Raw genomic sequence first — 14,588 nt, 5'->3', positions numbered from 1 at the left:
CGCTGCTTGCATGTGTTAGCACATATCTTGCCTGCTGACACGTTTCTGTAGGTGAAGGCAAGATTAGTAAAAGTATTCAAGATGGAAGCTCACCATGGATGAAGAGAAAAGCTGCTGCCAGGGTCCCTATGCCTTAAAGCACTGAAACCTTCTCCCTTCCCCATCTGCCTTTTTAGCTGGCAGAGCACTCTGCAACGTCTGTATTTTCATCCTGCAGGTTGTGAAGGGCAGAGGGAGGAGGAGAAATGGCGGGTTTTGCAGTGGTTATTATCCTCTCTAGTGGCAAGCTGTATTTGTCTTTGGGGAAAGGTGGCTATTGTGTGCTTTCGTGACATCAAGTTAGATCTTGGAATGTTTAAAATAATAGGAAAAATGCATTTCCCATTGACTTCTTTGGAAGCAGCTTGCACATTTCTGCAAGCAGATGGCATGATGTATATTAAATTATCACTTATGTCGGGGGGCTTATTTTAAGGATGGAAGTGTCGTCTCTTGGTATTTGTGCCAGAACTGCTCATCCCCAAACCAGGATTTTTGTATCCTTCCAGCTATCCTGGAAAATAGTTGAACATGCCCTTCCCAAAGACAGGTAAAAACTGTATCACCTTGTTCTTCTTTTGCATCTTTTAATGAAAAGGGAAAGAAATTTTTTAAATCCCCTTTATTAAAGAAGGGTCCAAATTGGTATTAACTGAACTCAAGGCAAATGTTCCCCAGGCTTCATTGTAAATCTCCTCCACTAGGGTGAAGGTTCACATTGACGAACAGCGACAACATGAATAAGTAGTGCAAACATGCCTAGTAAAGACCAAGAAGTCTAAAGCAAATGCTGAGTCATCAACAATATTTATAACCTCCCACACTTGGAATAGAAGATACCAAGGGACTGCAATTACTGAGATATGACAAATGTTGAATTTTTAATGACTCCAGCTGTAGGACACTTCATCGTCCAAGAACATTGCTGCTGAAAGTCATAACCTTTGTTTAATCCATGCACATTGGTTCTAAGTTATGCTCTGTCCAGCTTGCCCAGAAAAAGGATTGCTACTGATGACCTAGAAAAGTTATGCCTAGTTTTGCAGCTATCCATACCCCATTTTTCACTGATCTATGCCTCTCCATAATCTGGTTTTATAACAGACTACTCTTCTGTGTTGCTCTTACACTCATTTTGACGCCTTATACCATACAATTGTCAAAACACCCTCCTCTGTGGATGATCTGTACTTCAATCCTCTTCACACCACTGTTTCTAAACTAGCCTAGTGATTCTACCCCACCACCATGAAAAACTATATTCAATAAACAACGCTGGCACTGGGCTCGTTACGCCTTTGGGATATTCTCTCTCATTTGGAATGTAAGTTCCTGGGGGACAGAAGAGGTGACAAAGTGCCACTGACTCCCCTGGGACCAGAGTATCTAGATACCAACAGAATTTCAATACCTAAACATGCCTGATGGTCTGGACCTGTGCCTCCCTGTATGTACTGCATAGCAACACGCGGAGTAGCAATTCCAACAAAGAATGGAATCAAAAGTCAGTACATCCCGTGAATGATGAAGAAGATAATTTAATAGTCAGTCAGATATATTTTACATATGCTGCTAATTTATTTCCTTCCAAATAGAACATTACCTGGCATTTAATTTCCCTCAAGTATCCAGATGCTGTCAGGAAATGTCCTGGTATTTTTGTTCAAAACCGAGAAGCATTTCAGGTGTCTTTTAATCCATTTTATTATGATTTCTGCGATGAAACTACCTCAAATATACAACCTTTCCATTTACATCAGCACCTGAGTGCATTTTGCCAAGCAATGACAGGCTGTGCTGCATTTCTATTCCCAGAAGAGCTTTCTGTGTTGCAATTCAATAATCACTGTTATTGCTGGATGCCAGAGCAAAAAAAAAAAAAAAGATATCTGTGGGTAACGCCCTGAAAATTTCTCATCACCCTTAATGAAATACCAGCTTTATTTTATTTTCACATGCTTTTCTTATGCACGGAGGGTGAGGAAACAGCTCGCGTTTCATAAAGATCATCTTCTCGGAGCACTAATTGTCTGGCTTGCAGGAGCTGCCTGCTGCAGTGGAGGAAGGAGCCCACAAGAGGGCTCAGGGAAGCAGCCTGCATCCCTGGACCAGCAGCCCTGGGAAGATGCTGGGCCGGGCGAAGCAGGGCCCGCAGGGAAAGCTCATCTGTTCAATCATATTCACCGTCCTCCTTAAAACATCTCATACAGGGCAAGCAAATAAACAAGCAGCCCAAACAGCATCACCTTTTATTACTGTGGGTAGTATCATACATGTATTTTTAATTTTTTGCCTGTGTATTTCTTACAAGCTTTATGAATAAGAGGGAACGTTGCTGCACGATAATATACGATGGCACTTAAAGCTTATGAAGCTCCCTTTCAGTTTTATAGTATCGGCACAGCAGGCTCTGCTGAGCACCACGTGAGCACATTTATAAAAAGCTTATTACAGCATATAGCACAAGAGTTGTTTTTTTAGCCTCGTATGGGAAACCGGCACTATTAAATACGATTATTTCCTTTAGTAGGGCAGCGTAAACAACTCTGTCATTTGTTTTTATAAAGTCATCAGTGCCACCACATACAAACCAGAGCCGACTGACAAAGCCAAGGAATCTACTAGACACTGTGCAATGCATTTAAAACCACCGGCGGAGCATGTTTACATTGCATAATTTCCCACCAAAAAACCTTAATTGATTCCATTAGCTTTTTAAAAATTATTATTACTATTGTGCAGTTTTGCCGTCAGATGAAAACAGAATCGCAAAGAAAGCCACAATATTTTGACCAAATGTGTATCTATGCACATAAGCAAAACAGGCTGCCAAAAATACATTAGGTGACATGCAATACTGTTTCCATTATCTAATCTATTCTAAGTCAGCCTGCTAGGAAGAAATACCCTTGCTTTGTTTACAGAAGTGATATTTTTACAGATTTTGAAGATATTCTGTATTATCTGCAGAATTCATTATGGGAGATCATAAAGGAAATCCAGTTATACACCATTTATTTGTATTTGTAAGGCAGATCGCACCAGCAGAGCAGCGTGCTGTGCAGTTGCCCTAGTGAAATGTTACCTGAAAGTATCGGGACAGTTTACACATTATCATCACTTATTTTTTCACTCTTGATAGTTTAAATACATAAAAGTCCTTAATAAAGTTTAGCTGCTTGTATGGATTTATGTGAAGGTACTTAAGACTTTCAATGACGCAGAAGAACTTGAAAGAGGCAAATATTTAAGCAAGGATGAGTATAGGTTTCAGGAAGAAAAAAGGTCTTAGTAAGGGAGGGAATGAATTTTGTGGACTATGAGATCAGTAAGGAAAGTGTGGGGTGCGGAATGTAAAATACTAGTTATGATGGGGAATATGAAGGATATTGTGCTGAATAAAATTCTGGAGTGGTTAATCAATGTGTAACATGAGTAAAATTTTCACGGGGTTGAAATTTGCTTTAAAATTTTGCAGCTTTTCTTAGGTAAATAGAGGACATAATTTTTGCCTAATTTCAGTTATTAAAAAAAAAATCAAGCTATCTGCTCTAGCTACTCACCAGGGCGCTTGACGTGAGTTGAATGAAATAAACCTCTCTGGAGAACAGTCCATCCTCCCAGCTCCACTCTCCTATTTTAAGATGGGATGAATTATGTTCTGAAGATACTACCCTTCCTTTCTTTGCTACGGAAAATATCTAGGTGCCCAGCTTGGATGGGTTGCTGTACTTCTGAACAGCTAAAGTTAGGTGGTATCAGCCCCACTGAAAACTGCTTTTCTCTGTCCTCACCTGTGGTGATTTATTTCTACGCATAAAGTCCATCCTGCAAAATGAGAGTTCAGCATGATAAAAACACAGAAATCCCAAAGTGAACTGTACAGAAGATATTTATTGAGAAACTTGTTACCAAAGTTACAGTTTTACCAAGAGAAGGGCTGTGTCACGATGTCTTCCAGCACTGGAATCTGTGTTAGAACTTCAGGTTTTAGGCAGGGAAAGATGCTGCCTAAATGCTGATAGGTGCTGAAATAATGCTAAATATGCTGAAATGCTAAAATAATGATAGATAGATGCTGAAATGACAATTTAAACTGATGTGTGCAGCACCAGCCACCGAATGCACACAGAAATTTGTGCTTTCTTAAACTGACCTACAGAATATTTTGTACCACAGTGGGAAATCTTGATTTAAAAACCCCAGGGTTCAGCCTTAGCTGAAGTTAAGAGGTAACTCCTCTTAAGCCCAAGAAATTTAAGGAGCTGTGAGAAGCCACGCCATTGCAGGAGATATCTGCCAACTCTTGGGCTACCAGCTACCTGCCTGCAAAGTGTTAATTCAGTTCTAGCAGGTGTTTGCATCTCTGCAGGACACAAACTCAGGCAACCCTGTGCAAAGTTGTTTGGCAACGCAGGCCTTTGACTTTTTGTGTCTGGGTAGGATTTGGCTCAAGGTTCGGAGACGTTTTAGGTGTCTCCATACACACAAGAGCTCTGAAGACAGGCAAGGGTTTTCTGTTTGATAGTCACTGGGAACTGGAGTGAATGAGCTCCTAAACCAGCAATCATTTCTCAGCTGAATTGCTCTCCTCACACCGTTGACGGTAGGACTTTTTTTCAGCTGCTCCCATATGGGTGCTGAAAGCCCTCTGAAATGCTCTACAGGATCAAGAGACATCTACGTGGGGCTTGCAGATACAACACATTTGTGAGATCAGTGCCAACCTGGAGGAGCACCTAAAGCGCAGGTGATGTGCCCCAGGGCATCACGAATGGTGCTACGCACTGATGGGCAGGCAGCGAAACCGAGCCCCGCGTTGACCAGCTCTTCAGTGACTACTATGAGAGCTCAAAACCTGATTCACACAGAGAGACTGGGAGACACCAAAATGCAGGTGTCTGCATCACCTTGGCTTGTGTGAACATGCCAGGACGGGTTATAAATCATAGAATCATTAAGGTTGGAGATCTCTGAGATCATCAAGTAAAGATGCAACTTGAAGCTCCAGTGAAGGAAAGAGAGAACCAAGGGTTATACCCGTCAACAAGAAAACTTGCCGATAGCTTGCTGGTTGCATTAGCGCTTGTTTTTCCGTAACTGCTACAGTGCAATGGAAAAATAAAGAACCTGTGTGAAGAGGCTGCTTGTATCCTGCATTTTTGCCTTCTCCCTGGCATGCATGGTAGGCTCTGTTCTATTAAATTGCCTATTGTTTTTGACATCCCTCTGTAAATCCCAAATCACCGCACTACTCTGAGGTACAGTGCTGATGGCTCTTCTACGTCAGTTCCATTTTTAGTGTAATTTACGTAGCTTAATCTGTATCTAAATGCTCATCTAGATCCCAAATTGTAGGTGGATGAATGACTGATTGATCTTCCCGCCTCTCTCTAGATACTGTCTCATGTAGATTGCGTTGCTGTATTATCTCTTTGCTGTCCTTCTGGGGTAACAGATACAGCTGTTGATACAGGAATTCAGGTCTCCTTGTTTCCAAAAAGAATTGTGGCACTTAAAGCCTCCAGTTCCCTTGATTGAAAACCCTTAGAACCAGTTCATGTCTTATTGCTAAAATTGGGGAACCAATGACTTCGCCCTGATGAAAATACATGCTTTTTCAGCGATCTCGTTACCTGACCAGTCACAAAATGTGATTGCAATGAGGCAATCATCATAAGGTTGGTGTGTTTACAGTGATGTCATGTGGCATCAGTCCTAAGCGCCTTTATTTGACATTTTTATCAGTTACAGAGAAGAACATGGAAAATGATTTCCAGCTGCTAGCAACTGACCCAAAAACTGCAGGAGCGGTAGTGACAAAGACGGTGGACTGGTACGAGTCTATACTGGTAATTTAAGTGGTGCCGAGGACTAGGCAGAGAACAAAATATTCAATATATCTGCCATAATCATCTATGTATTTCTGTAGGTTGGAAATAAACTCCTTAAGAGCCTGCGGGAGTTGCAGCAGTGCACCTCTGAGGCGGGAAGGTCTAACACTGCCCTTGGATAGATGAATGCAAACCAAGCAGGAATCAAGAAACCACGTTGTGTCCAGAGAAGGGCAGCAGGGCTGGGGCAGGGTCTGGAGCACAAGTGTGCTGGGGGGCGGCTGAGGGGGCTGGGGGGGTTTAGCCTGGAGAAGAGGGGGCTGAGGGGAGCCCTTCTCGCTCTCTGCAGCTGCCTGAGAGGGGCTGGAGTGAGGGGGGGGCTGGTCTCTGCTCCCAAGTCACCAGTGACAGGACGAGAGGAACCGGCCCCAGGCTGCGTCAGGGGAGGTTTAGGTTGGGTGTGAGGGAAAATGCCTTCCCTGCCAGAGCGGTCAGGCCTTGGCACAGGCTGCCCAGAGAGGTGGGGGAGTCACCGTCCCTGGGGGGGTTCAAACACCGTGCAGCCGTGGCCCTTGGGGCCATGGTTTAGGAGGCCTGGGGGTGTTGGGTTGGCGGTTGGGCTTGATGATCCTAGAGGTCTTTCCCAACCTTAGTGATTCTACAATTCTATAATTACATTGGCACTTGCCTGGGTCTGACCAGTACCAGAATGCTGTATTCATTAGTCACATCTTCATCAAAGTGAAAAAAAAGAGGTAATATGTAATCTGAAAACCTCGAGAGTGTACAGAGAAGTGCAATGACAATACTTAGAGAATTAGAAAAAATACTTCACCATGATGAACTCCCAGAGTCCCGTTTATCTTATCTTGAGGGATGACCTCAGTCTACAGCAGTAAGTCTGGATAACAAAAACCGGATAAAAGAAATCTCTTCATTCTAGGAAAGATAAGCTAAGATTTAATGGGCGGGAGCTGAAACTAACCTAAAAATAAGATGCATATTTTTAACAGTAATCAAGAACTGAATAATCCACTAAAGCCTGTGGAGGATCTTCTTTCACTGCATGTGTTCAGATAAAAAAGAGATTGCATTTCCAGGAGATGCACACTGCAGCACAAACCTGCTCCATAGTCAGTGTATCACCACCGAGATGGTTACAGAGGGCTTTATCGGCTTCAAGATACGGCAAATTTTGCTGCATGGGAAAACCGCATCTAGCCTAAAACACAAAGACTAGCAAATTTAACTCTGAAGGAAAGGATTACGTATAGTAAATGTCAAGTCCGGGAAAAAATTGTGTGTGTTTTGAGCAAGTTCCTAGGACTGGATGACTAGGAATTTGTGTAGTGCCCTGGCTGAAAGGACACAGGTGAGTAAGGCCACATCGCTTTCCTTCCTGCTCTCCCTCACGCCTCTCTTTTGCCTTCTTCACGCTGGTTGCCTGAAGATTTTTAGCATATGCTGTAAAATTGCTGTGCTGGGAATACTGTGATTATTACACGGGAATGCAAGTGCTGTGTGGGTGCCTTAATCCAGGCTCCTTCTTCTGATATACTTCGTAATTCAGTCTGTGTGTTGGTACATGTAAAGTCTATGTTTATGTGCGAAGCATAGCACATTATAAATAAAAAGATAAGCATGTTCTGCTGCTTGCTTGGATAGGTAAATCTGCATCGAGAAAACATTTAAAAGTTAGAATGTAATGTTCAGACCCTCCCCCTAGGCCTCAATCTGTGGAATGAAAGAAAGGGATAGCCCACACCTTCCTGAAATGTAAGCGGGACTTATCTAATTCCAAAAGTATTCTGTTTCCATGGAGCCAAGAAGGACTAAGCACTTTGGAAAATCAGCAGTTTTTATTTGTTAAGTGGCATGATGGCTTATTACTATTTAATACTTCGGATCCAGTTACGAAGCAGGAAGCCAGTGTGTGAAACACAAACACAGGATGAAAGACTGTTTCCTGCCCATAATAGCTGTAATCGAAATGCATCAACAGCCCCGCTACCTGTCGCTGCTCTAACCACTGTTTTGGAGTCCCACTGCCAATCCTTCAGTGCCCTGCTCTGCTGTTATCAGCCTCACAAATGAAGCAGCTGAATGCAACGGGTGACAAAGCAATTTTTCCTGTTAAGAATTAACGTCCTGGAAAGGACATCTATTATTTAAGAGATGCACACACTATACATACACCGGGAGAGCATGTATGGCATGGAGGCTGGGATCGTTTGAGTGGATACAACGCCGGCTTTTCAGCAGCTGGCATTTCAGAGCCCATCAGGGCTCTAAAAGATCTCAGCCACTTCATCTGCGAGGCCAAACAGCCAAACATTAGCCTGTTTTTCTGCCCTTCACCTCTGACTGACCTCGATTCAAGCAAGGAAGACGCCAATGGAAACGTAACCGTTCACAGAGGCAGCAAGGATGCTCACGGTTAAAGATTCAGGCTGGGCATTCGGGCTCGCAGGTAGAGACATTAACTCTTACGGGAAAATCACGCTGCCATCTGTTGTGGCATTAACCCAGGCATTGTTTAGAAACACGTTCTTGGCAGAGAGTGGAGCCAGTATAGATATATATGCTGAAACCGAAGAAGTGGGCAGTACAAAACCAGTGGACGTCATCATCTTTAGTGGCTTCTTACAAAGCAAGGAAGAGCTGGGAAATGTCAGCGCGACTATAAATGAGAGAACAGCTGATTAGGTGAACATGTTTTCAATGAAATTCACACTTTGTTATCGAACATTTCTCGTCCTAACTTGTACTGTTGAAATATCACATAGTTATTTATCACATCCATCTCTATATTCACTTATTCTTTATTTAATGGATTTCTTCAGGTTCTTGCAGGTTTTTCTGGAGGTCACTGGAGGTCCTCTCCAGCCATGATCTCAATCATTCTAACTGTATCAAAATTTAATAAAACTTGAAAAATTGACCATAGTCTTGGGACTACTTGTGCTCAGAGAGGATGTTGTTCACCTTTCAAACACAGGAATGGCGAGTCTGAAAACAGAGATGGGACAGCTTGCCTCTCATGTCCCCATCTCAATTCTTAATTTTAAAGAAAGCCTGACTCCTAAAACATGAATTTCCTGCTTCTCTGGATTCTTTTAGGAGCATCTGAGAACTCTTAATATTGCCATAAATATCCAGCTCCTTTATAAATATGAATTAAATTCTATGTCTCAGGAGTATCATATCCATGTAAAATCCAGCCTGATTATGAGCTGAATGGAACCGCATTCCTTTGTCATAGACCGTTTGTTGAATTATCTGGCCTTCCTCTCATAGTCTAGGCACCAGACTGTCACTTTATCATTTTCTCTCCTATTCAGCCAACAATCCAACTTCTTCAAAACCCTCCAGATGAATTTTGCATTGAATTACTGTCATTTCCCTCCTATAACTTCTTTGCTTCTTCTTACTTGTGCATTGTCTTTTCCCATACGCTGAACTTCTCAGTGCAAGATCCCGGCCTAGTTCACACACCTTCTTCGAAAGTTTTTGTACAAATTCCCCTTCTGTCTACTGACCACGACTACATGCATAGAATGAGCTTCAACTGTTTGAAAAGCAAAACACCATTCTGTAAGACTTCTACCTTAGAAACCTGGTGGTGTTATATGTTCAATACACATTGTATCACCCCCAAAGGTACGGTGGATGTTTTCCACAAGTACTTATACTCTGTTCGCATTTCATTTCTGTATATTTATTGCAAACGTACATGCAGACACTGATCTCTGGAGGCGTATGCTACTTAAGAGCATCTTCATGCAAAAAGTACGCTGCAAAACTGGCACGATGCAGTATATTGGCTAAAGGTAACATTGGGGAGCGCTGCGTATACCGACACCCAAACTCTGGGGGAAAACAGAAGATATTATCGTACAATAAAACATATTGCTGCATGAAGAGTCTGGTAGTGTGTTTTGGTATGTTCACACAAGCCTTCCCTCCCTCAACTAGGGAGTGTGGACAAAAGGGTGTGCCATGCACACATTCCCCAAGAGGAGCACATGCAAACCGCCCCCGACGGGGGAGTCCACGCAAAAACACGCAGGCTGTGCAAAACCACAACGGTGCAGGGGACTCCAGAGCAAGGAGCATAGCACAGAGGTGCTGAGGGCAAGGCCAGGGAGGAAGCCCAGCAGGCAGAGCTCAGGGAAAGGGTTGCTTTTGGGTGGGTGCATGCAAAGCAGGGCGAGTGAACCCCGAGCGAGCGACGCCACTGTGGCCCGCGCGGTGGTGGGGTGTGCGGGGGGCTGCACCCCTCGGGGCACCCCCGGACCGCAGGACACCCCGCTCCGGGGCACAGGGAGGTGGGTGCGCCCTCCAGAGCACCCACCGCCACACAGGTGACGCTCGCGGGGTGTGAGGGGGTGGCCCTCGCGCCGCGCCGCCGCCGCGCGCCCGCCCCCGTCCCAACGGCCCGCGCGCGCCGGGCCGCTCACCCCTCCCCTCTCGCCGCCACCACCCGACTCCCCTCAGGGGCGATGCCGGCAGCGCCGCGCCGCCTCCTCCTCCTCACGCTCTGCAGCTCCACCTTCAGGATGGGCGACTCGGCCTCCCGGCTGCCGCGGAAGGAAGAAGCGCTCCCCGGTAGGAGCCAGCGCATCCCGGTGCCAGGTAGGGACGACGCCTCCCTGCTCTTCCACCCCCCCACCCCCCACCCGCAGCCCCCCGTGGTCCGCCCCGGCGGCGGCGGGGGAGGGGAAGCGGGACCCAGCCAGAGAGCGGCGCGGGCCCTGCGCGCATGCGCGCCTCCCTCCCGCCGGCGGGGCCGTGGCGCATGCGCGGTGGCGGGGAGGGGGTGACATGGCGGGGGCGGCCCGCCTCTGCGAAGTGGGGGTGTGTGTGGGAGTGTGCCTGTTTCGTGATTTAGCTGCACAATGACGTTTCCTGCGCGCTCTTGTCATGAGGACAGGAATTAATCGATTGCTGGAGTAGCCAACAAGCACCTGTTTTTCTCTCGGCCGTATACGAGTTTTCTGTTTAGTTTTCACCGAGGGCCACAACAGCCCTATTGAGGGCCTATTCCCCTAGCGCTTACTTTTCCTGTCAGTACCTCAAAACAATACCTAATCATGGTGTGGATGTTCTAGCCTTAATGTTTGCAAAGTGTTCTTAAGTTCTTAATACTTCTTTCAGTGATCCTCCATCACTCCTTTTTGTTTTTAGTAAAGTGTGTGTTGTCAGGTAAGCAAAGTAGTGACCTAGAATTAAGCAATTGTGCCTTCTGTCAGCCCCCCTAGGAACTGAAAACATTGCGAGACAACTGTCATCGCTTTTAGATAGGATTTATAGTGGCACGGAGGTGCTCCGACAACGCGTGTTCGTTCTCCCATTGTACAAGGTGTTTATATGTGTCTTTTCCTCCAGGCACCTAAAGTCCCTAACAAAGTCTGTGAACCTAAAAACAAGAAATCAAACACATAAGGTACACAAGTGCTGGTGGGAGAATAATAAATGGATGATGGTGTAAGCCCAGTGAAAGAAGTGTTTAAAAGCATAGTGAAATCTTACTGTATAGATAAAATCTTATTGTATAGATAATCTGGTAAAATGCTGAATGTAGCAAGACTTTAGTGGTGAAATTAAAGGTAGCAGAAGAACTTTATGTCTGATGCAGAGAAGGTGGTCTCAAAGGAGGCGCGCAGACGGGGGGTTGATGTTATTAGGGCAACGAACTCTCGAGATGATACCAAGAGTAGCACATTGCCTAGATTAAAGTGGTACCTTTGCATTTGCTTGTTGATAAAAGCCTGGACAGAAGATATGCTAGGGACATTTTATGCTCCTAACGCCATAGATGGAATGATTTTGTGCTGCTGTACAAAAAATGTCGTCAGAAGGCCAAATATTTCTTTGAGACTTTTTTTATTCTATGACTAAACGTGATATTATTCACCTAATAACACCATGGAGCTCCAATGAATTTCAAAAGTTAAAATTTTTAATATGTAAACTCCTTTCAGAAAAGAACTGCAATTTAAATTTTAACATTGTGTAACATTTACTCAGTAACATTTCCTTTGTTTAAGTTGCTCTTAGATTGCAGAATCAGAGGTGTGTCAGTTGGAAGGGCTCTGCAGTCCAGCGCCTGGACCAATGCTGTGCTGCCTTCTAGTCAGAGTTTATCCTCATGTCCATTGGGAACCTCTTAAGGCAGAGCGAGTAACTGCTGCCCTTTCCGATGCTGCCCGGTGCTGCTGGGAAGGGTTTGGCTTTTGGCTGCGCCACTATTCTCACCCCCTATTAAGCTGCTGTAAGATTACCCCTTATTTTACCCTTCAGCAGCTGAAATACACCCAATTTCTGCAAGCTCTGCAGGTGTGTGTGCTGCTGACCAACCTGACCACTGACCTTGCAGACCCTTGCCATTTTATTAATGCCTCTCTTGAACTGAGGACTCAAAACTGGACATGGTATCCCAGGTGAATTCTTACCAGTACAGCACAGAAGAGAGGTTTTTTTCCTTACTCTGCTGTCCACGCTCCTTGTAAAGCACCCAAGTACACAGTTTGCTTTATTTGCCATGAGAGCACATTGCTAGCTCATATTTAACCTGACATCCAGCATAATCACAGGTCCTTTCCAGCAGGGCTGAGGTTATTTTGCACAGCTGCAGAACTCGCACTTCTCCTTGTTGACCTTCACAAAGTTTCTGTTGGCATAGTCCTGAAATTTTTCAAGGTCTCATTGGACTGAAGCTCTGCTGTTTGGTGTGTCCGCTCTCGCTCTCTGTTTAGCATTACTCTCAAATTTGCTGAGTGTGTTTTCTGTCACATCATTCATGTTATTGTTTAAGATAGTGAATGATATTGGCCCCGGCATCAGCCCCTGGGGTAACTTGCTACACACTAGACATCAAGATATTGATCACAGCCTTGTGAGTCTGGTGATCCTGCCAATTTTTGAAGTGTTTAGTGCCTAGCAGTCTGTTCTTCCAGCCAGTACTTTCTCAGCTTCCAAATGCAAATGCTGTAAGTGATGGTGTCAGAAGCGCTGCTAAAGTCAACATATATTACATCCACTGCTTTGCCCTCATCTGCATAGCCAATCATTTCATCATGAAAGGCAACCCAGCTGGTCAAGCATGATTTGCCTTTGGTAAATATGTTGGCTGTTCCTGATTACTTTCCTGTTCTCTTTGTGTTTGGAAATTATTTCTGAGGACATACTTGTGGAGAACAAGCGTGCTGGGGAGCGGCTGAGGGAGCTGGGGGGGTTTAGCCTGGAGAACAGGGAGCTGAGGGGAGACCTTCTTGCTCTCTGCAGCTGCCTGAGAGGGGCTGGAGTGAGGGGGGGGTTGGTCTCTGCTCCCAAGTCACCAGTGACAGGACGAGAGGAACCGGCCCCAGGCTGCGTCAGGGCAGGTTTAGGTTGGATGTGAGGGAAAATGCCTTCCCTGCCAGAGGGGTCAGGCCCTGGCACAGGCTGCCCAGAGAGGTGGGGGAGTCACCGTCCCTGGGGGGGTTCAAACACCGTGCAGCCGTGGCCCTTGGGGCCATGGTTTAGGAGGCCTGGGGGTGTTGGGTTGGCGGTTGGACTTGATGGTCCTAGAGGTCTTTCCCAACTTTAGTGATTCTATGATACTCCATGATCTTCCCTGGGACTGCGCTGAGGCTGAACAGCCTGTAGTTCGTCATTCCTCTTTTTGGCCTCCTTAAAAACGGCTGTTCCTGTAGCCCATTTGTAGTCAGCAGAGATCTCCCCCAGTCACCAGGATTTTTCCAGATGTCATTATATCTCGATCTGTCAATGATCTGATGGTCACACCAGCGAGCTTTCTCTGCAGCCCTGGAAAAAATCCACGTGGCTCCTTGCACATTTAACTCTTTAAGCAGCCGTGATCCATCTTCCCCCACATCGCTGCTTTTCTTTCTGACTGTGCCAGTGAGTGCAGAGGTTTTGGACCAGTCTTTGTTTCTGAAGACTTAGGCAAAAGAGGTTTTGAGTACTTTTCATCTTTTCTGTACTACTTCTAGGCTGTCTTCTGTATTCATCAATGAACTCAGATTTTCTCTGAGCTTCTTTTTACTCTTGTCATTTTTGTGGAATCATTTCTTATTACTGATTATGTCCCCAGCTAGTTTTAACTCCAGCTTTGGCCTCTCTGATTTTGTGCCTAAATGCCTAGGCAAAGCATTTTATATACCTCCTTTGTTGCTTGCTATTGTTTCTACTTCTTGCATGCTCTCTTTGCATTTTAGTTCATTAAGCAGCTGTTTCTGATAAAGTTCCCTGTTTTTCTGCAGGATATTTTGTCCCTTAGCTCTCTTAGAAAGTTTTTGTCAAAATTCAGACCACCCTGAAGGGCACTTTATCCCTTTGACAGCCTCTCAGGGGTTGCTACCTAGCAATTCCCTAAATAAGCCAGAGTTTGAGCTCTGAAAGTCCAAAATGCTAAATCTGCTGTTTACCTTTCTAGCCTTCCTTTGGATCCTCAACTCCGTCATCTTGCAGTCGCTGCAGCTGTCTGCCATCTGGTGCTGCAATGCCACCAGTCCTTCCCTGCTTCTGAACAGCCGGTCAAGAACCAGCCGTTATCCCTGGTGGTCCCTCTGGCGCTTTGGTATGAATTTGTCACTAGTGCAGCTTCCTGAATTGCTCGCACAATTTGATGTTACCCTCCCAGCAGGTGTCTGGGAACTGAAATCTCCCAGGGGACCAGAGCTAGCAGTCTGGAGGCTTCTGCTAGCTCTT

General features: G+C 45.2%; 1 protein-coding gene and 1 long non-coding RNA gene across 3 annotated transcripts in view; one reads left to right on the top strand and one right to left on the bottom strand.

Annotated features, from left to right (window-relative positions):
- Positions 1–7,713: 7,713 nt before the first annotated feature.
- Positions 7,714–10,417, bottom strand: LOC135312700 (uncharacterized). Of its 2 annotated transcripts, XR_010372392.1 has the most exons (3): positions 10,334–10,417; positions 9,607–9,742; positions 7,714–8,553 (listed from the first exon to the last, which is right to left on the bottom strand). It is a non-coding gene; the product is annotated as an uncharacterized LOC135312700 (long non-coding RNA). The 2 variants fall into 2 exon arrangements; XR_010372391.1 differs by lacking the exon at positions 10,334–10,417 and having other exon boundaries at positions 9,607–10,311.
- The window catches only part of MSRA (methionine sulfoxide reductase A), a 301,026-nt gene continuing 296,813 nt past the window's right edge, over positions 10,376–14,588 (top strand). Inside the window, exon 1 of the mRNA XM_064448273.1 lies at positions 10,376–10,508. Within this exon, the coding sequence (XP_064304343.1) occupies positions 10,376–10,508 (133 nt within the window). The remainder of the gene's footprint in view (positions 10,509–14,588) is intronic.

The sequence above is a fragment of the Phalacrocorax carbo genome, chromosome 3, assembly GCF_963921805.1.
Source record: "Phalacrocorax carbo chromosome 3, bPhaCar2.1, whole genome shotgun sequence".
In the NCBI taxonomy this organism is placed as follows: domain Eukaryota; kingdom Metazoa; phylum Chordata; class Aves; order Suliformes; family Phalacrocoracidae; genus Phalacrocorax; species Phalacrocorax carbo.
Note: the sequence above shows the minus strand (reverse complement) of the source record. Positions and strands in the feature narration are given on the sequence as shown.